Source organism: Barbus barbus (assembly GCF_936440315.1).
Source record: "Barbus barbus genome assembly, chromosome: 29".
Lineage (NCBI taxonomy): Eukaryota > Metazoa > Chordata > Actinopteri > Cypriniformes > Cyprinidae > Barbus > Barbus barbus.
Genome location: NC_136757.1, coordinates 19417255 through 19439564, shown reverse-complemented (window position 1 = coordinate 19439564; position 22310 = coordinate 19417255). Strand labels below are relative to the sequence as shown.

Below are 22310 nucleotides of genomic sequence, written 5' to 3'. Positions count from 1 at the left end.
GAAGGCTGGTTGTTTTTTAGTTGATAAACTTGATACAAGTTCAGTAAGATGGAATTGTTGAATCAAAAAGACAATATGCTGTATGATGTTGCTTGTCCTATTCACAGTGAATTGTGAAAACCTATTCAATATTTTAGATGTTCAATACCACCAGTAACATAATTTTTGGCCTTGCAAGAATGTTGAAGTATTATTGAAAACGCAAACTGCAAATATATCAGATACATCAGGACTGATGATGTTCACATTATATTTATGAGCACCCTTGGTTCGCATACTCACAGTATTTTGATACTTCATGACATTGTCTTGAGGTTTTTTGGTCATGTGCAACCTAGTGGGTCAAAATCTTTGAAACAATTAAACTAATTTGGTTCTCCAAGTCTCTTTTCTGAGCAAAGGCCATTCTGATGCATTTTTATACAAAAGCACAGAGAGAAAGCCCACCACTTGCCAGGAAAGGGCAATGAGGGGAGGGGGTGGATGGGTTTGGATGGAATTGTTCTTGAGACAGAGGAGTGGTCTTCTTTCCCAATGGGGTGGGCTGGGGGGCTGCTATATTACTCGTATTTCAGCGCTCGTGGGGGTCGGGGTTGGACTCACTTTTTGGGATATACTAAGATTCATAAATGCGCCAGTGGACATAAAACCGCGGAGCTCTGACTGACGCGGTGGGTTCTGTCTCTGTGTGCCCGGCGTCGGATCCTCCCAAATACATACACATCCACTTTCACACTCCCCGCGAGCACAGAGCTGCCGCTCCGCCGGTTCCTCGGCGACTTTGACCCCTGAGGACCTGCATGTCTAATCTTTAGACATGTTCAGATTAGTGGATTCACGGACTCTCCTGCTACTTGTAGCAACGCATTGCGTTTTGCTATCCCTTGTAAGATGTCAACAAGAAGATGACCGTAAGTTGGAGTTTTTCACATTGAAATTCAAAGTATTCTGCTAGAAAAAAATTCTACGGTGTTGCCATGGTGACATGAGAAGAAAGTTTGGAATGGTTAGTGTTGCGCGTTTCACCTCTGGAATGGGGAATGCCTTGGCTCATTTTTTTTTTTAAATATAAGACCGCATGCTTGTCTTTTAAGTCTAAGTCTGCAGATATCCAAAGTTTGATTGCAGTCTACAATGCAAACAAGCGACACAAAAGCTGTCTAAGCTGCATCGCGCTCCATTGATTTGAACATTCCGGTTTTCGCTCGTCGTACAGACAGAATGACAGATGCTGAGGCTGCGCGACAGCTTAACGCGCTCAGACTCTTGTGCGTATTAGATTTCTAAGTTAGCTAAAAGGTAAAGAACAAAACAGCTAAAGTAGCTACGTATTCATTGTGCATTAACGTGTCTCAACATCGGTTCAGCAACCATAAAAGTTAGAATGTTAATCAGTGCGCAAAACTGATGCTCGCCAAGCAACTTTCTCCCGAGGAGGTTACTATAGCAACAGTACGATGTTCAAGCACTTTGAGCTGGATAGGATCAGTATCATTACGGCATAGTGACAAAACATGTTCTTTCTCGCATTATTTATCACTTTAACATACATTTAATGTTTTAAAATAATTGTGCTAGTAGTGAGTTGTGAGACACCACAAAATTACTGACAGAAAAAAAACAAGAGTCATTGAATTATTAGATGTATTATTTCCTAGTTTGTTTAACGTAGGAAAAAGTTCCAAGATGACAAAACAAACTTTTAAGTTTTTGCTTTTACATTTCCAGGCAATTTTCATTAAGTAGTCTATTTAAAGTGCTCCTTTTCTTTATACTGGGATACCTGCAGAAAATATTGACATCTTTAATGTTCTCAGAGGAACTTTTAAGGGAGTGTGGTGAACCGATGCCTCAAGTTTTGTAAAGATAAGGGTTATGTGTAACCATTTCAGCATTATAATGACTGATCTCCATAGGCCTATAGGCCATTAATACATCCACTAGTGGTAGTGTGAGCACTGTTTCACTCAAGATTAGGAGCAAAGGTTCCTGCAAGGGTTCAAACGGTGCACCATTAGTACACGTGCAAAGGGTTTATTTTGGGTTTAGTTCAGGGGATTTTACGTCGATTAGAAGGAGATTTGGGGAACTAGGTTTGGTGGGTGGATAGGGAGGGGGTCTGTGGAATGATGTTTGAAACGCCAAAACATCAGACTGGCAACCTCAATGAGGCACAAGTATCTTGGAAGAGTGTCATGTGAGATATTTGGTAAACTGTGAAGCGATAGACGAATAGTGACCCAGATGATGATCTCCTTGTGTTCTCACTGTGCTTATTATATTTCTCACTCCTCAATAAACAAGGAAATATTAATCACGCAGAACGCTTGCTTAGGCTGGCCTATATTTGCATCCAAGAAAAGTGGATTTTCCATATTTACAGTTCAGAGTTAAACAACTATAATTGCCGCATTCATATGCACTAGGGCTGGAAGCTAAAGTCAAATTACACTTTCATATGAATATCTGAAAAGCAAACACATCAAGGGGTTCTGTGTGTGTGAGGGCTGTCCTTTCCGACCCATGAGGGTGTGTTTGCCCTGGTGGTAAGTGAGACCATTAGATCCAGATGGGGCTTTCGAGAGGGGTGTGTTTGCATAAGGCACCACGCTGTCAATGCAGCCCTGTCTGTGTTTGAGAAAGCCCCATTCATGGCTAGTTTAGTAGATTTGGGGTTCAGTTACAAAAACAGAAGCCCACATTTTACACCAGGGTGTCAGATATGCACCCTGCAAATATTACTAGCCAGCGTTGTGGTGAATGTATAATCAAAATGTAACTAGATACCAGCCACCAGGTGAACAGAAATTAGGATTTTGTTTATGCATATAAATATATCCATATATAGATATATATAAATATATATATATATATATGTATGTATGTATATAATTTAGAATATCATAAATAATATATTTTATGAAATATACTAATATATATGTGAATTATATATATATATATATATATATATATGTATATATATATATATATATTATAAAATATTTCTAAATTATTAGGAGACCCGTACAACTTGCTTTTTCAGGAAGAGGTTGATATTTTTATGTCGCTCACCTGTCTCTTACCCCAATACACTCCTTTCTGTCGCCCCTTCTGGTGGCTACAGAGGAAGACTTTGGTGGCTGCATCCAAGATGGACAGCAGTATGCAGACCGTGCAGTATGGAAGCCAGAAGCGTGCCGTGTCTGTGTATGCGATGCAGGGGCAGTGCTATGTGACGAGGTCATCTGTGAGGACCTGAGAGACTGTGCCAATCCCATCATTCCACCTGGAGAGTGCTGTCCCATCTGCCCAGCTGACACCGACGAACCTATCGGTCCGCTCTCTGCTCATACACCTCTCTTTGCTTATCATACCTGTTCTGCTTGCAGTCTGCTCTGAGTTCTGTAACTATGACAAGTGTCACATACCACTAGACTACTCTTGATGGTCATGTGATTGTGTTCAGAACTCAAAGCAAACAATTAAAGGGAAGAAAGCAACACTTTTAAGACTTACGTTTGCATTATAGTGCAAATTTCAGTTAAAAACTGTTATTCTTTTATTTTTTTTAATATAGAATGTGCACAATCTTGACACTAGTTTGCTGTGAAATCCATTATTTTTAGACAAGATATTTAGTCACTATTTAAATAAAAAATAAATACAATTGTATAGTGGTCATAAGTTTTGAGCTAACTTATACTTCAGCCCCATAGTGTTTCATTCTGAGGATGATTTTACTTATTTAGGTAAAAGAATGAGTGTATTATATTATATACACACTTTCATTGTGGGACATATAAATAGTTTAAACAGACAGATATTCAGTTTTTAACACAAAAAAAGATGCAATAAATCTCTTGAGAGTGGATTCGCCTTGGCCATAGACTGGTTTAGTTGAAAAAAGCTGAAAAACAAAACGAGTCTTTGAATGGGAGGTCATGGCACAACCTCATTCAAACAACCTAATTAACAAAACATTTAGAAGTGTTCTTTCAACTTTTTCACTTCAACTTCATTCACTTTGACAGCTGATACTGTTCATTTTCAAAATTTTGTGTGTTGTTCCTGCACAGATACACACAATAATAAGATGAACATAGTTATCAAAATATGCAGAAATGTTTTCCTAAGCATTTTAATATATTGCTTCTCACTGTAATCAGCTCATGGCACTCATACAGAATGAGTTTTCACTAAATATTTATTTATTTTTAGTTAATTTGCTGAGCAGCATATGGCCTAATATTGCTTCTAATGTAAAGCATAATGCATAAAGCATAATCATGTTTTAAACTGCTCATGAGCTTGCACCTTCATATTCTGCCTTTAACAATTTAACTGAAGCAGATTGGGAAGAGAATGATGCTGTTTTGGTACACGGTCTTGTGGGGTGGCGCTGAGTTGGTCTTTTCAGCTATGTAGTTTCAGCAGGGAATAGCAGTTCATTAATTCTGACAGTAACACAGAGTGTCTGACTAGTTTACCGTCCTCATTATGAGTCAGTATTAGCTGATTACTTCATTCACAGTCCGTTTTTCCCTGACCCTTTGCTGACCTCTAATTTTTTATGATGAGCCAGCAGTATTATAATGAATGTATGATTCAGATGTTGTGACTCCAGACAGACTGTTATTCTGCAACACTGATTGATTTTTGTATGTTTGCTAACTGATTGAATACATGCAAAACTACTTCCTCCTGTGTCTAACTGTCAATCTTTATCTTCCCTTCATCCTGTGACATGATTCAACAGCGTCACTTGGTGCAAAGGTGAGATCTAGACTTATTTATCGTGTCTTTATTTAAGAAATGGATAATATTTTTAAAGTTTAGATTGAATACTGAATAGAATTAATTATATAAATTGTATAGTAAGTCTTAAATATGTTCTTTCGTAATCTACACAGGGACAGAAAGGAGAACCAGGCGATATTGCAGATGTAAGTCATTTCACCAGTAAACAGCTTTGGGTTTTAGACTGATTTTACCAAATTTAGAAAACTAGAGTTGCAAAATAATATTTATTTGTTTGTTTCTGTAGGTTGTAGGACCAAGAGGACCTGCTGGCCCAGTGGTGAGATGAATCATAAACACTTTGGTAGTTGGTTTCTGAATAATTTGCCTCACATCATTGCTTTTCTTCACTATGGGGCTCTCCAGAACGTTTATTTGAATATACTGTTGTCCCTTTCATCTCTGAGACCTCAAACTTTTTTTTTAAAAATTATTTATATTTGTCTTTTTGTGATTTTAGGGACCCCCAGGAGAGCAGGGACAACGTGGTGAGAGAGGACTTCAGGGTGAAAAGGTAAGAAATTTTGCCTTTTCAAACTTTTTTTCTCAGACTTGTTAGGTAAAGTGATGTCAGATCTTATTAGCAGTTATCCGGGTACATTAAGGTGGCAGTGGACACACTCTGCAGGACGCTGTCATGTGAAAAGGCTTTAGTTAATCTCTTTTCTTTTCCGCTCATATGCTCTCTTACTTTTCTCTCACCCTTTAGGGAAATCCCGGCCCAAGAGGGAGAGATGGCGAGCCTGGTACACCTGGAAACCCAGGACCCCCTGGACCACCAGGACCTAATGGTCCTTCTGGACTTGGAGGAGTATGTTTCTCCTCTCCTTTCATCTATTCACTAAATTTGTGTCTCCAAATCATGGGGTTACTGTAAGTGTGTTTTTCTATGTGTGTGCAGAACTTTGCTGCTCAGATGGCTGGTGGTTTTGATGAGAAGTCAGGAACTGTTGCGATGGGTGTGATGCAGGGACCAATGGTGAGAAAAAACAGTGTTCACAGACATATCTATATGTATATTAAATACCTTTTAAAATTGTGTGAAATACATTTTTCTGTTTTAAACGGCAAACAATTTTGAAAGAATCTCTCATCAAGTCAGTAAAGTACTCAGTTTGGCTAATATGGATCTGTCAGAATAATACAAATAATAATAGTTATTATAGTATATATAGTTCTGTAATTCAGAAACTGTTATATGAAAAGTTTGTAAGGTTTTGCAGAATGCTCTGGAATGCCATTTCATTTCAAGCTGTAGTTTCATTTGTTCAATTTTAGTCTGTATGACAGATATTTTACATCCGTGTGGGCCAAGAATTTTTTTAACATAACATAAAAAGCAAAAACTACATGCATTAAATGCATAAAATGCTTTAGAATGGTAGTTTAAGATATCCAAACACTGAATAAATCCAGTGCCAAAAAGGTTTTCTTTAAGTAAATGATTGAACTCTGCATCATACAGAATAATATCTTGAGAATGAAATGCTGTTACCTGTTTTCTGATATTTAGTGCCCCCTACTGACTGATTTTGTCACAATAGCATTTTCAAATGCCACCTGTTCTCAAAAAGTTACAGTGATTCATGGATTCTAAGCTTGTAACATGAACATATACTTACAATATATGGGGTTACTAACAATAAATCACACAAAATGAAACAAATAATTCTTATAATTAAACTTCAACTTGCGAAATATGATCTATAAATGATAGGAAATTACAACAATCATGCTATTTATATTTATCTGGGTCAAAGTTGCCATGCTGTATTTCAGTTTCATCTGTTTTATCTACAGGGTCCAATGGGCCCCCGTGGTCCTCCTGGCCCCCCTGGAGCACCTGTAAGTAAAAACACATCATTCATAATCCTTTTATATTCCCAGTTAATTGAAAAATACAACATAATGCTGATTCTATTCTCAGCCGAAGCTACCATTGATGAGACTGATATGAGTAATATGTTAGCACCCACCAATGCCAATTCCTAAGCTCTCACTGTCTTTTGTTTCCTTTCCAGGGCCCACAAGGTTTCCAAGGCAACCCTGGAGAGGCTGGTGAACCCGGCCCTGCCGTGAGTATCCAGATCCTTGCCTACGTACACATACATATGACATTTTATTAACCCATATATTACATGGCCCACACAGATGACACATTCAGATGCACATAGAGACAGCTTTACTAGGTCAGTTAAATCAATTAATAACAATTGTTTTACTATAGGGTCCTCTTGGACCCCGTGGCCCACCTGGACCCCCTGGAAAACCCGGAAGTGATGTGAGTAGTTTTTGCCACTGGCTTGATAGTCAACCTTTTCCAGATGCTGAATGCTTGACAGATACCAACTACAATGTCTCTGCTTGCTGTTCTTCCAGGGTGAGGCTGGCAAACCTGGTAAGGCCGGTGAGCGTGGACCCCCAGGGCCTCAGGTAAACAACATACACAAATAAAGACCTGTTTCAGTCACTTATTTGTGTTCTGATAATGGTCATATAATTTAATATAATCAATTTGTTACAAATATGCAACATAATTACTAAATATGTTTCTTATGTATATGACAGGGAGCCCGTGGATTCCCCGGAACCCCTGGCCTTCCTGGCATCAAGGGACACAGAGTTAGTTTCAATTGGAATTAATTGTTTTTCTGTCTGTTTATTTCTGTAGAAATACATGGATTTAATCGTTGAATGTGTTTGTAGGGACACCCAGGTCTTGATGGAGCTAAAGGAGAGGCCGGTACTGCCGGTGCTAAGGTACAGCAACATAAAAACTGCGAGCCAAAACACACAACTCTGACAGATAAACTATGAAAAATTCATCCTAACACAGTGTCTATAATCATATCTAACAGCATATAAGAGGAAACTGCAAACAAGTTTCACAGGGCTTCAGAATTCTATCATATATTTATCCAATTTATGACATTGTACAGCATTATTGTTTCCAAAATCTACTTTGGAACAATATATATTATTGAATTTGATTTAATATCCACAGATATTTTAAATTAGAAAGATATACTATAAATACTCCTATAAAAACACCAGACCTTTGACAAACAGACTATATAATAATAATATGCACTACCTGCTCATTTTCACCCAACTGTACCAATCATCAAATTGCCTATACTGATATTTGACAAAAAAGCATAAATTTCACAGGGCATCAGAATTATAACACATTTATCAAATGTTTATGTAGTTGTAAAGCATTATTGTCTGCAAATCTGCTTTGGAAAAATATATATTATTAAATAATTTAATTTAATTTCTACAGATAAAAGTATTCTAAACTATAAAGATTCATATAAAGAGACCAGAACCTTGATAAATATATAGTTACATGTATTACCAAGTGCTAAATGTGCCATTTCATTTTAATTAGGTTCTGAGCAAATTGATTTGACGTAATATTATACAACTGTCAGGTCTAATGAGTCTCCTTTCTCTTCTTTCAGGGTGAATCTGGTGCTAATGGTGAGAACGGTGCTCCTGGACCAATGGTCAGTACCTAGAGTCAGAAATGGCCTGACGATTAATTTAGCTGTAGTTTTCTGACACTGAAATCCATCCTGTTTTCCTCTTCAGGGTCCACGTGGCCTGCCCGGTGAGAGAGGTCGTCCTGGACCTTCTGGTGCTGCTGTAAGTGAACACTTAGACAACTGGCCTAATAAAGAATACTGTATATGATCAAAATTGCAGCAGCAAGGGTGGCTTCAGACTGTAATGATCTACTCATGTCTGTCCACAGGGTGCCCGTGGTAATGATGGTCTGCCTGGTCCTGCTGGTCCTCCTGTAAGTGCATTTCCTTACTTCCTCAAGTGCAGGAAGTCTGTGTAATCTTGAATTATGGTTCCCAATCTACTTTGACTTGTGCTTATGCTGTTGCTAACTAATGGTAAACCCATATGGGATGCCTAGAGATATCAAGGTGGACGATTGTCGATATAATACATTGCATATATATGTATTTAACTTAATCATAGCAAATAAATTCATACAATTCTTAAAAATATTCAAAAAATATTTAAAAATTAGATCAATTGCATCAACTGTTTACAAATCACAGAATAACATTACAGGGATGTACTGTATAAAGTGCATGAGGATGTAAGCAAGCCTCATTGATCATTTGTTGATGTTTCTATCCTAAGGGCCCTGTTGGTCCTGCTGGTGCTCCAGGTTTCCCAGGATCCTCTGGTGCTAAGGTAAAAAACCAGTCATCTACAGCACTTCACTGTCAATTCTTAACCTATTTTCAATTTTAAGCATTTTAATTTGCACAGATGAACATTATCCTTGATAATGAGATGTGATGTTCACTCCTGCAGGGTGAAGCTGGTCCTACTGGAGGTCGTGGACCTGAGGGCGCACAAGGACCCCGTGGAGAGGCCGGTACACCTGGATCACCTGGACCCGCTGGTGCATCTGTGAGTAAAATTACAGATGTTATAACAAGCAAAATATGATTTCATTTTCTTTATCAGTGTAAACACTATATATAGTATTTTGAAATTAAATGTTCACATTCTGCAGGGTAACCCTGGTACTGATGGTATTCCTGGTGCCAAAGGATCTGCTGTGAGTATATCCATATAATTTATCGTTCTCTTTCACTCATTTCTCTGTATATTTTAAAATAATTTTTAGTCTGGTCACACAGTTGCAGTGAATCTATTGTAAACATTTTTGTCTTTTACAGGGTGCTTCTGGCATTGCTGGTGCCCCTGGTTTCCCAGGACCCCGTGGCCCACCAGGACCTCAGGGAGCTACTGGACCTCTTGGGCCTAAAGGACAATCTGTACGTAATCACACCCTGATCTATTTAAAAAGCTTTCAGTGTCTCCCAGACATCGATTAATAATTTCATATTGATGAATTGCACAGGTTACTGATTATTCTGCCATTTGAGGTTCACCATTGCGCTAATTGAAAATACTCTTGTGTTTATAAAGGGGGACCCTGGTATCCCAGGATTTAAAGGCGAGGCTGGACCCAAGGGAGAGCATGTAAGTAACCCACATTATACTTATCAGCAGTCGTCTGTTCTGTTGTATCAATCAATCATATGAAATATTGTAGCAAACTAATCAGTCATATTTCTTTCCTAATTACACAGGGTGTTGCAGGACCTCAGGGTGCCCCTGGGCCATCTGGAGAGGAAGGCAAGAGAGGACCAAGAGGAGAGCCTGGTTCTGCCGGACCTCTCGGACCTCCTGGAGAAAGAGTGTGTTTCTTATCGTAATTAGTTTTGCTGATTCACTGAATGATAAAGAACCACATTAATAAGCCGATATGTGTTGTTCTTTGCTAGGGAGCTCCAGGTAACCGTGGATTCCCTGGTCAGGATGGTCTAGCAGGAGCAAAGGTTGGTGATTTAGACTAATAGTTGGTTACTCATCTAATCAACACATTTATTTCCTTTGTACTCATATGTTCTGTACTATGATAGGGCGCACCTGGTGATCGTGGTGTTCCTGGTGTGACTGGCCCGAAAGGAGCAACTGGAGATTCTGGTCGCACAGGCGAGTCTGGTCTTCCTGGAGCCAGAGTGAGTGATTGTGGTATTTCTGGCATTTACCTGAAAACTGATTATTCAGAGCAATTTAGATCATCATAACTGCAGATAACAGACATTACAATCTAAAATCAGCGTTTATGATCATTGATTTAAAGGCTCATAGCATTTTTCACCATTCATCTGCTTCCTCTTCTAACAGGGTCTCACTGGGCGCCCTGGTGATGTTGGACCACAAGGAAAAGTTGGATCAACTGTGAGTATCTATGAAATTTAAAGCACTTTTAGTTTTGCTTCAACATTAAAGATGTTACAGCCTGCAAAAAGATATACACTACTGTTCAAAAGTTTGGGCACAGTAAGATTTTTTTCAAAGAAATTAATATTTTCATCCAGCAAGGATGCATTAAATGATCAAAAATGTTAATGTTAAAATAGATTTCTAATTCAAATAATTGCCGGAAAAATCAACATAGAATGCTTTCTGAAGGACCATGTGACATTGAAGACTGGAGTAATGATACTGAAAATTCAGCTTTACCATCACTGGAATAAATTACTTTTTAAAATGTATTAAAAATAGAAAAGACTTATTTTAACAGTAATTCACAATATAACTGTTGTTACTGTATTTTTGATTAAAAAAAATGCAGCCATGGTGAGCATAAGAGATTTCTTTCAAAACATAAAAAAAATCTACCAACCCCAAACTGAACAATATGGCCTGGTTTCACAGACAGGGTTTAGACTAAAACAGGATTAGGCCATAGTTCAATTAGGACATTTAAGTAATTTAAAATAAACGTGCCTTACAAAAACATTACTGGTGTGCATTTTGAGGCAAAATAAAGGCATTGATATATTTTAAGATCAATCAGAGCAAGTTTCTTTTAGTTGAAACAGCTCAGATTTTGATTTTAGTCTGGGGATTAGGCTTAAGCCTTGTCTGTGAAACTGGGGGCATATGTTTTACCCAAAAAGAGACTCCGCATCTACTGGATACAAACCATTTGGATATAATAAATGCTGCATCTCATCACAGTACAGGGCAAACTTCAGTACTAAACATGTCTTATTCATTATAGGGTGCCCCTGGTGAAGATGGACGCCCTGGTCCTCCTGGGCCTCTCGGAGCTCGTGGTCAGCCTGGAGTGATGGGATTCCCTGGACCTAAGGGAGCCAATGTGAGACCATTAGAGTATTTCGGCATTCCTACTACTAGTGTTCATATTTAGGTCCATAAATTTGTTTGGAAAGTGTATGTGTTGTACCTCATTGTATTGTATATCTCTCTCTCACAGGGTGAACCTGGAAAACCTGGAGAGAAAGGACTTCTTGGACGCACTGGTCTTAGAGTAAGTAATGTTCCAATGTCCAGATTACTTGGCCTTGTATGTCAGTAAGCATCAGATCGAACTAGACTAAACTTAGCAACCATATATCAACACCTTGGAAACAACCCACAACACCTAGCAGAGTTTTTGTACAGACAAGCACCAAGAAAATGTACTCTTTCTCTCTTTATTATTTCTTCTGTTAGGGTTTGCCTGGTAAAGATGGAGAGACTGGAGCTTCTGGTCCACCTGGTTCTTCTGTGAGTTTTACATCACATTAGTCACAATGTCTTATGACCTCAATTCTTTCAGTCAGCCAATAAATGACCATGGTCTGAAACACTTCCTTGAAGACTAAATCATGATTTTGATGTGCTTTTAGGGTCCCGCTGGTGAGAGAGGAGAGCAGGGTCAACCTGGTCCATCTGGCTTCCAGGTAGATTCAAATTAATTTTCTAATATATTATTCAATTGTGACAGAGAAAACTGCTCTCTTTTTAAATTACTGAAGCCGAACAAGGAGTCAGGACTCAAGGAGTAATTATTTATATGGGATCAGGGTTTTCTAAGAATTACTCTGTTTCTGCACAGGGTCTTCCAGGACCTACTGGAGCCCCCGGAGAGCCTGGTAAACCTGGTGACCAGGTGAGGATCACTTAAGATATTTATTTTAATTCTTCATTTGTGTTATTGAGATGTATTTAGTGACTTTAAGTATCCCAATTATGCTGAATTTCTCTCCTTTCTCTCTTTAGGGTGTTCCTGGAGAGGGCGGTGCTGCTGGTCCCACTGGACCAAGAGTGAGTTCCTATCTTTAATTAACAAGACTCCCAAGTACTACTGGAAATCAGTAGTAATGTGTCATTACACAAAAATAACTCTTGTCTGTGCTTCTCTTAGGGTGAACGTGGTTTCCCTGGTGAGAGAGGAAGCGGTGGCCCTCAGGGTCTCCAGGGACCAAGAGGACTTCCAGGAACTCCCGGTACTGATGGACCTAAGGTGAGATCCACATCACATCTGACTGAGATTATGCTCTACTATTCCATCTCAAATCTGTCCATTCTTCATTCTTAAGATCCTTAAATAGTCAAATGAATGAATACCTTATTGTTCAAACGTTTGTGGTTGGTAAGTTTTAAAAATGTTTTTGAAAGAAGTCTCACCAAAACTGCATTTATTTGATCAGAAGTACAGTAAAAACAGCAGTATAGTGAAATATTATAATGTATTTTGACATGTAATTTCTTTCCTTTGTTGAATTTTTAACAGCCACCATTCTAATATGCTGATATGGTGCTCATTTCTTATTACTATTGATGTTGAACAGTTGTGCTGCTTAATATTTTCTGTGGCAACTATGATATATTTTTTTTAATTCTTTGATGAATAGAAAGTTCAGCATTTATTTGAAATAGATATTTTGTAACAATGTAAAAGTCTTTACTGTCACTTTTGATCAATTTAATGCATCCTCACTGAAAAGTAATAATTAAATGAGCCATCTCTCAAACTCCCCCTCACATCTCTGCTTGATTTCCAACAGGGTGCAATCGGACCAGCTGGTACTGCTGGATCTCAGGGTCCTCCTGGTCTGCAGGGCATGCCTGGTGAGAGAGGAGCTGTAGGAATCTCTGGAGCTAAAGGTGACAGAGTAAGTGTCTTTAAAAACGGTATGATCCCTCTTCTCAGTGGTTACATCAACCTAATTTCAAATACTTATGTATTAACCTACTGAATGACTTCCTGACTGTCTCATTTTACTAGGGTGACAGCGGCGAGAAAGGACCTGAAGGTGCTTCTGGCAAAGATGGTGCAAGAGTAAGTGCTATAAAGACAGCAGATGTAAAGAAATTGCTTGCTTTTTTTCTTGCTTGTCATAAGTAATGATGTTTCTGTCATCTTTTACCAGGGTTTAACTGGTCCAATTGGTCCACCTGGTCCTTCTGGTCCAAATGGCGCTAAGGTGAATGTCTCATCCTTCCTCATCCAATGGTTGCATGCTAAAATTATTTGAGGAGATTGTTTAATTCTTTTGTTTAATTCTTTTTCTTTTCTCACAGGGTGAAACTGGTCCAATTGGCTCAATTGGTGCTCCTGGTGCTCGTGGTGCCCCTGTAAGCAAAACATTTGTTTGTTTTTTCTTTAATGTGATTAGCAAACAGAAGAAAGTTTGAGGTTTTCTCATAGGTTTTAAAGGTTATCTTTAGACTTCTTCTTATTCTGTATTCTTTCATCACCCTGTTAGGGCGATCGTGGTGAGATTGGTGCACCCGGACCGGCTGGCTTTGCTGGACCTCCTGTAAGTAGAAACACAGTTACAAAAAGCCTCCATTTTACTGCAGTGATAATATTATAAAAGATCTTTTCCATTACAGTTTTGACAAAAAAAAAAAAAGTCTTTCAATAAGGCAACATTGCTATAATGGCTTAGCAATTCTGTAGACAGAAGACTAAATTGAACTTTAAAAAGCAGGAAAAAAAACAACCAATTGATAATATTGTGAATGTAAAGGGTATTCTACAATACAACTATGGGCACTAACACCATTATACATTATTTATAATTTTTTTTAAATGGAATATTCTTGTAAGTGAAATATCTCAGGAGTTGAATATTTTAAAGATAATAAATAAAATGATCAGCAATCATTGTATCATTAATCTAATCACTTTCACCTATATTGAAATCCCAATACATGTGTACATAAGTCAGTACACAATAGTTTCACTGTACAATTCTCTGTTGGTACAATGTAAAAATTATGTGGTTAAATAATCGATTAGGGAGTGTCTTTAGTATTAAACTTGAAATTAGAGCATTTAGTCATAAGGAAGCTCAATCTGATTAAAACCTTTCGTCACCATCACTCTTTAGGGTGCTGATGGCCAGCCTGGAATTAAAGGAGAGCAGGGTGACTCAGGACAGAAAGGTGAGGCTGGATCCCTTGGAGCCCAAGGACCATCAGGAGCACCCGGCCCAGTGGTAAGTGTTTCTGCCTAACTATCTATTCATACTTTGAGGCATTTTGTCAATCAGCTTTACACAGTTTTACAGTTAAAAGAGGCAGGCTTTTAGAAAGCAGCTTGGTTTTGGTTATTGCCACATGACATCTTTAACATCTTTGATATTGTCTACATAAATTAAGAGTTTAGCATTGCACATCAACTTCGTGCTGTTTCTATGCGGGTTAAATGATTATATTTGGCTCATCAGTGTTCACTGCTTGATTTCAGGGCCCAACTGGTGTTACAGGACCTAAGGGAGCACGTGGAGCCCAAGGAGCCCCTGTGAGTTACATAATAAGTCAATTATACATAAGTAATAATTTTTAATTCATTTCAAGTATTACCAGTTACTTTGAGCTACTTTGCAGTAAATTAAATTGTTTCTTAATAATAATGTATTTCCCTGTTGTAGGGTGCCACTGGTTTCCCAGGTGCTGCAGGAAGAGTCGGACCACCTGGCCCCAATGTAAGCCCCTCAATATAACAGACACATCTCTGCAGTTCCTCCATATTTTATTTAAACTGATTGACTGTATTATCATAAACTTATCCTAATCTGAAACTTTTTTTTTATTATTTCTTCCCAGGGTAACCCTGGTCCTCCTGGCCTTATAGGTGGTGCTGGTAAAGATGGTCCTAAGGGAGTTCGTGGTGATGCCGGTCCCCCAGGCAGACCAGGAGATGCTGGACTGCGTGGACCTTCTGGTGCTCCTGGAGAGAAGGGAGAGCCTGGAAAGGATGGTGATATTGTAAGGCTCAGATTCATTCATATATACTTATTTTAGCATTGAATGCACAGGTGTATTCTGTACAGGTTCATTGTTTTTGTACTGTATTCTTAACATTTCTTCTCTCAATATTTCCTGTGTAGGGTCCTCATGGTCCTGCCGGCCCTTCTGGTCTTGCTGGTCAGCGTGGTATTGTTGGTTTGCCTGGTCAGCGTGGTGAAAGAGGTTTCCCAGGACTTCCAGGACCCTCTGTAAGTAAACGAACCCACCAGCAACATCATTTCTATATGAAAACATCTCATCTTCATTCAAACACTGTTTAAATTGATGTTAAAATATAGCATAGATTTTTGTGTTTTTATTTATCTGATGAAGAATGTGATTAATATTACATATGCATATTAAAAATGGCTCTTTTAAGGAGCCACTTTCCTATTTTTTTTTCTCACATATATCTAAATATTTTTTTCTTAAAATTAATTTTATATTATTACGCAAGGATATCTTTTGCCCAGAAAATCTGATACTGATGCAATGTCCCTAATCTGACATTAACCTTCTGCCCGAAAATGATTTGTACCACAGGGTGAGCCTGGCAAACAGGGAGGTCCTGGGTCTTCTGGTGACCGTGGACCCCCTGGCCCTGTTGGACCTCCTGGATTGACTGGACCTGCTGGAGAGACTGGACGTGAGGTAAAGATCACATACATGCATAACATGTAAAAACAAAACAAAAAAAATCAGTACCAAATGAAGCAAAACTAGACTGCAAATATCTGACTCACAAAGATACAGATCTAAAGTGAAGTCAGTGAACACTTTACTGAACATTTTCTTCCTATATGTATTATACAACCATATCAAGACCAGATCTCACTCATCCATTCTGTTTGTCCTTAGGGTAATCCTGGATCTGATGGTCCACCTGGTAGAGATGGTGCTCTTGGTGTAAAGGTAAGGAAACAAACAAACTCATATAATATCCTTTTGTTGTCCTCTGGACTTTGTAAATCAAAAAACACTCCAACATAACCAGACAATCTTAATTTCATACAAGTAAACAACATATTACTATTTGTCACATACACTCCAAAAGTCCAAGATGTCCAAAAGTCTGAGACCTCTAGTGAAATTACTTTTTTGTATTACTATTTTGAAATGTCTATTATCAACATAATGTTACTGAAAAAAAAAAGAATTTCCAAATGGCTTACATAATTTGGTTAATTATTCCTTATTCTTTTTACGTAATTTCTCTGTTTAAAATTTTGGACTAAAATGTTGCTCAGTCCATGCACAAATGAATTTCCAACCAGCTGTAATATAGAATTTGTTTTACTTGTTTTTTTTCTAGGGTGAGCGTGGTAACACTGGCCCAATTGGTGCTCCTGGAGCTCCCGGTGCACCTGGTGCTCCTGGTGCCGTTGGTCCAATTGGCAAACAGGGAGACAGAGGAGAGAATGTGAGTACATCAACTTCAGAAATCTAATTTTCAACAGTATAAAGACCTTCTTGAAATAGCCATGATTTCCATGTACTACATCTACGAATATGAATTTTGTGGTCTTCTTTGACGGCATAATTACAATCAACAATAAGCACAACTGTTACTTAAAACACATTAGTTACACCATTAAAACCAGATCTAATATTAACATTTCTCCCCCCAAAAAAGTCACCTGTAAGATAATAAGCAAGACCATCCTTATGAATATCAAAATCCCAGAGCCAAAGAGTTTTAGCAGTGTTCACAACTTATATTACATGAAGTATATTTATTTATTATTTACCATCTTCTTTCCTTTCTAAAGGGCCCACAAGGACCTGGTGGAGCCCCTGGACCCGCTGGAGCTAGAGGCATGGTTGTAAGTACATGTTTTGAAGTGTGTGGAACAAAACAGAACACTGAAAAACACACATCAGGCTTTAAAATTCTTGAAATAGTCAGTATCAAAATATATTACACATACAATACATGGCTATGAAGAAAATCCAGTAAATTGACCATATGACTTCAGAGGGGTTTCTTACACCTAAACTCCATTTTGTTACTATGCAAAAAATTGCCCTTGATGTGGTAACATCTTATTTAACTGCTTTATTTTTTTTTAGAATATTTTTAAGTTAAAAATAAAGTCACATCAGGTCATTTTGTGGCTTTACTGTGTCTTACTTTATAGCTGTTCACAGGTTGATGAACTTTTTCCATTTCTCTGTATCAGGGACCCCAAGGACTTCGTGGTGATAAGGGTGAGGCAGGAGAAGCTGGAGAAAGAGGTCTGAAGGGACACAGAGGATTCACTGGTCTGCAGGGTCTGCCTGGACCTCCTGTGAGTCTCTTTTACAAGTCTTAGTTTTTATAAAAACAGTTACAGTGGTAAAGTAGAGATATTAGATATGCTTACATTTCTGTTGTGTCTCCTCAAAAAAGGGTTCTCCTGGAGACCAGGGTGCTGCTGGACTTGCTGGACCAAGTGGCGCTAAAGTGAGTGTGGCTCTTAGACAGTAAAAATGGAGACAAAATACAATTTAGAAACTTCCTTCAATGCTCAGGTGTATTACTAATGGTCTTTTTAACTCATATTACTTGCAATAGGGACCTTCAGGACCTGTTGGACCAGCTGGTAAGGATGGATCTAATGGTCAGCCTGGACCTATTGGACCACCCGGACCTCGTGGACGCTCCGGAGAGTCTGGCCAAAGTGTGAGTGCACATAAAACCTGACATATTCAGTGACATTAGGTCTATTGACATGAAAAAACATTTCTGATTAATTTTGTCTTCCTATCTGCTCTCATTAGGGTCCACCTGGTAACCCTGGACCCCCTGGTCCTCCCGGTCCCCCTGGCCCTGGCATTGACATGTCTGCCTTCGCTGGGTTCGCTCAGCCCGAGAAGGGACCCGATCCTCTGCGTTACATGCGTGCCGATGAGGCCTCCAGCTCTCTTAGACAACATGATGTGGAGGTGGACGCCACACTGAAGTCCATCAACAGCCAGATTGAAGACATCCGCAGCCCAGCTGGCTCCCGCAAAAACCCTGCACGCTCCTGCCGAGACCTGAAACTCGGCCACCCTGAATGGAAGAGCGGTGAGAGATTCAGAAACAATCTAACATTAGAAAATGTTCAGTCAAGCACACTTGTGTGTATGATACTCGCTATTACTTAAATATGTTTGGTCCCTATCTACAGGTGACTACTGGGTGGATCCTAACCTTGGTAGCACTGCTGATGCCATCAAAGTTTTCTGCAACATGGAGACTGGAGAGACCTGCGTGAAGCCCAGCACTCCCAAAATCCCACGCAAGAACTGGTGGAGCAGCAAGAGCAAGGCACAGAAGCACGTGTGGTTTGGAGAGAGCATGAACGGTGGATTCCACGTGAGTATAATCCTTGAGATGTGCACTTTAAATTTTAGTAAAATGACCACAAGCACAACAAACCTCAAAGCAAATCATAAAAAAGTTTTGAAAAGTTGACAGTACCATAAAAGGTACATCTGGAAGTGATTATGAACAGCTTTTTTATTCCCAGCCAGAGTGTCTGTAAATTCCCACAGCTGGGAGCTGTTCACGGTTCTGAATTTCTGTTGGTCCATGGTGCTGAAAATATTTGTAACATCCAATCGTAAACCAGCAGGGGACAAGGAGCTGTGCTAAAATACTCTCTCCTTTCCCTTGTGTCACTGTCTTGCATTTAATAAGCTCTGTTTTTTTTTCAAGTAATATTAACGGCCATATTTTATAGATATTAAAAGAGATTTTCTCTTTCTCTAACAGTTCAGCTATGCTGATAGCAGCCAGACTCCTAGTACTACCAGCATCCAGCTGAACTTCCTGAGACTGCTGTCTACTGAGGCCACTCAGACCATCACCTACCACTGCAAGAACAGCGTTGCTTACATGGACCAAGCCACAGGCAACCTGAAGAAGGCCGTTCTGCTGCAGGGCTCCAATGATGTGGAGATCAGAGCAGAGGGCAACAGCCGCTTTACATATGGAGTACTTGAGGATGGCTGCAAGGTGAGTCACACAATATAATGATCATTTTCGAACATACTGGCTATAGTTATAAAATTAATGAATTGAAAATGAATTAAAAATAATTTAATACATTTTTTAGTACATTTTACTAAAATAAATTACATTTATATACACTACCATTCAAAGGTTTGGGATCAGTATGATTTAAAAAAAAAAATTATTTAGTAAAATAATATTACTGAACATTACTGAAATATTTAGTGTTTTATTTAGTATGATTTATTTAAGCATACATCAAAATGATCAAAAGTGGCAGTAAATATATTCATCATTTTATAAAACATTTTTTAAATAAATGCTGTTCTTTTGAACTTCATATTTATCAATAAATCCTAAAAAAATATATGGTTTCCACAGAAATATTAAACAGCACAACTGATTTCAACTTTGGTAATAAGATAATGTTTCTTGAGCACCAAAATCAGCATATTAGAATGATTTCTGAAAGATCATGGGACACTGAAGACTGAAGTAATGACTGCTGAAAATTCAGTTTTGCCATCACAGGAATAAATTATATTTTAAAATAAAATATTTTAAAATAGAAAACTGTTATTTTAAATTGTAATATTTATTTTTTATTTCATTTTTTTTATCAAATAACTGCAGTCTTGGTGAGCAATAAGAGATTTATTTTAAAACATTACAAATCTTACTGACTCCAAATAAAAATAATCAAATATTTATTCATATATACTTATTTTTGTTTCATTTATATTTCTTTGTATATATTTATCCACTTACATGGCTTTTTTGTTGTCTTACAGAAGCACACAGGTCAGTGGGCCAAGACTGTGATTGAGTACAAAACTCAGAAGACATCCAGGCTGCCCATTGTGGACATTGCTCCCATGGACATCGGAGGAGCAGATCAGGAGTTTGGAGTGGACATTGGTGCAGTCTGCTTCTTGTAAAAAAAATAAAACATATGTGGATTATGAAATAAGACATGGAAAAATACCAATGACGAGCAATAACTGTGTGGATGCAATACACTCTCCAAGTAACAAAATATGGAAGAAAAGAAAAGAAATCTGAAAATTGACGAAAGTTTTTTTTTCTCTAAAACACAAAAAGTCGTGCTGTCCACGTTTAGTGTGCAGGAAAACCAGCGCTAAATGGGATTGCCCCAAATAGTCTCTCCCTCTGAAATCCAGCCATGTTTCCCACAAGCCCTCAGTGCAGCGCCTCCTCCTGCCGGGAGCCAAGAGGGGCACAGAATGAGCGAGCGCAACCAAAAGATTCAGAGATTCAAAGAAAGACAGAAACATGGCTTGATGTCATCACATCCTGCAGGGGGTGGGTGGTTGGGTGATGCTGTACAGCGTCATGGCTAGATACCACAGTAGTCCCTCCCACTAAAGAAGAAAGAAGGCCATGCCCAGTCCCACTTCACCCTTCCCTCTGCCTCTTGACTGTGACTCAGAAGAAGACATCACATTATGCAAGATTTTGTGAAATGTTAAACCTGAGGAGGGAATAAGTTAATATTTACTGTGTATAGTAACAAAAATCTTGATTCAGTCTGTACTGAAACAGCCAGATCTATATATTTTCACAATTATATGTTTGTGTGTGTGAGCATGTGCCTATACACACCGACAATATTTTGGGGAAAGTGCAGTTCCATTTATTTTTTGTTTGTTTGTTTGTTTTGTGTAAATCTTTTTTTTTTCCATGATTGCCCAAAATAGGAAGTTTTGGTCCCTTAACATAACATATCAGCAGAAAAAGAAAAAAAATCAAATAAAATTGGAAACCATTTCTATTTTTTGTTTATTTGCATGATCTTAATTTTTCAAGAAAAGCTACCTCACACAGGAAAAAGTTAAAATCTGGATGTGAACGAAAGCAGCTTGGGGTTCGAGAGGTGTCAGGAAGACCTCCCCGGCATGGCTCGGTCCATCTTCAGAAGGTGCTATTAGTATTGATTTATCAGTCAGTATTTCCCACAATTCCCAGCCCATCCCACTCCCTAACTAGCCTCATTCAACACACACAGCCTGCTCAGAGGATGCGGAACTATGCGGGATGATCAAAAGACAGAGGGACTCTTTTGGCAATGCCGGAATTTTGCTCCCAAAGGATCGCCGTATCGCTGAACAGGATGTGTGTGTGTGTGAGGGTGTGTATATTTTTGTTATAATTAATATTATTATGATCTTGGTCTTTTTTGTTTGTTCTCTCTTTTTGGTTCTGGTTTTGTTACGATTTTAATTAATGTAAATTGAAAATAAAGGAAAAAACAAGGAATTATGAAGTCAGATTTTAATTGTGTTTTTAATCATTATGAGCATATTTGGATTTGGCATAGGTGTATGAAACTATGCACTGTTTGTGTGTATATGTGTGTGTGTACCATATAATTGTGAATTTTCAAAAAAAACAAAAAAAAAAAAGCTTCTGTAATTTCTTTTATGAATGGGAATGAAAACTTTAATGGGAATGAATAGGTTCTTTTCATTGCCATTAAAGTGAAATAACTAAACATAAATATAGGAGCCTGCGAAAAATGATAATTTTATAAGTAAATTTCAGATGGCATTCAGAGGCTTTTGCATCTGAACTCTACATACACACACACACACACACACATATACTGTATGAATTATTATTTTTTTTTTTTCAAAATAAAATTATGTATGACTCAGTATGTTTCAGAAGCACTGGACAGTTAACTGGCAGGATAGCTGTTTTAGGTTTGATTTTAGACACAGTTTATGCTGTGGTCAGTTTTCCACAAAGCTGAATGTGTGGAATAGCTAGAAACATAACTTCTTGTGTGGCCATTCACAAGACAATAATATGTCTGTATTATGAGGAAGCAGTTGTCTCACGATCAGCATGTCAGTCAGTAAAACATCATATTTCC

General features: G+C 38.3%; 2 protein-coding genes across 3 annotated transcripts in view; both read left to right on the top strand.

Moving 5' to 3' along the window:
- LOC306849709 (uncharacterized protein) overlaps positions 1-22310 on the top strand; it is a 919849-nt gene that overhangs the window by 62434 nt on the left and 835105 nt on the right. The window lies entirely within an intron of this gene.
- Positions 583-22090, top strand: LOC306849637 (uncharacterized protein). Of its 2 annotated transcripts, XM_079384812.1 has the most exons (54): positions 640-911; positions 3125-3334; positions 4757-4773; positions 4911-4943; positions 5045-5077; positions 5258-5311; positions 5507-5608; positions 5699-5776; positions 6598-6642; positions 6819-6872; positions 7025-7078; positions 7177-7230; positions 7366-7419; positions 7504-7557; positions 8265-8309; positions 8395-8448; positions 8558-8602; positions 8962-9015; positions 9139-9237; positions 9344-9388; positions 9510-9608; positions 9763-9816; positions 9927-10034; positions 10122-10175; positions 10260-10358; positions 10528-10581; positions 11411-11509; positions 11627-11680; positions 11866-11919; positions 12042-12095; positions 12251-12304; positions 12415-12459; positions 12560-12658; positions 13203-13310; positions 13424-13477; positions 13569-13622; positions 13720-13773; positions 13905-13958; positions 14535-14642; positions 14894-14947; positions 15078-15131; positions 15253-15414; positions 15537-15644; positions 15979-16086; positions 16294-16347; positions 16748-16855; positions 17205-17258; positions 17616-17723; positions 17825-17878; positions 17990-18097; positions 18196-18484; positions 18588-18775; positions 19175-19417; positions 20206-22090. In XM_079384812.1, the coding sequence occupies exons 1-54, from the start codon at positions 818-820 to the stop codon at positions 20350-20352; spliced, it is 4476 nt and encodes a 1491-aa protein (XP_079240938.1). In that variant the 5' UTR covers positions 640-817; the 3' UTR covers positions 20353-22090. The 2 variants fall into 2 exon arrangements, with proteins under 2 accessions (XP_079240939.1, XP_079240938.1); XM_079384813.1 differs by lacking the exon at positions 3125-3334 and having other exon boundaries at positions 583-911.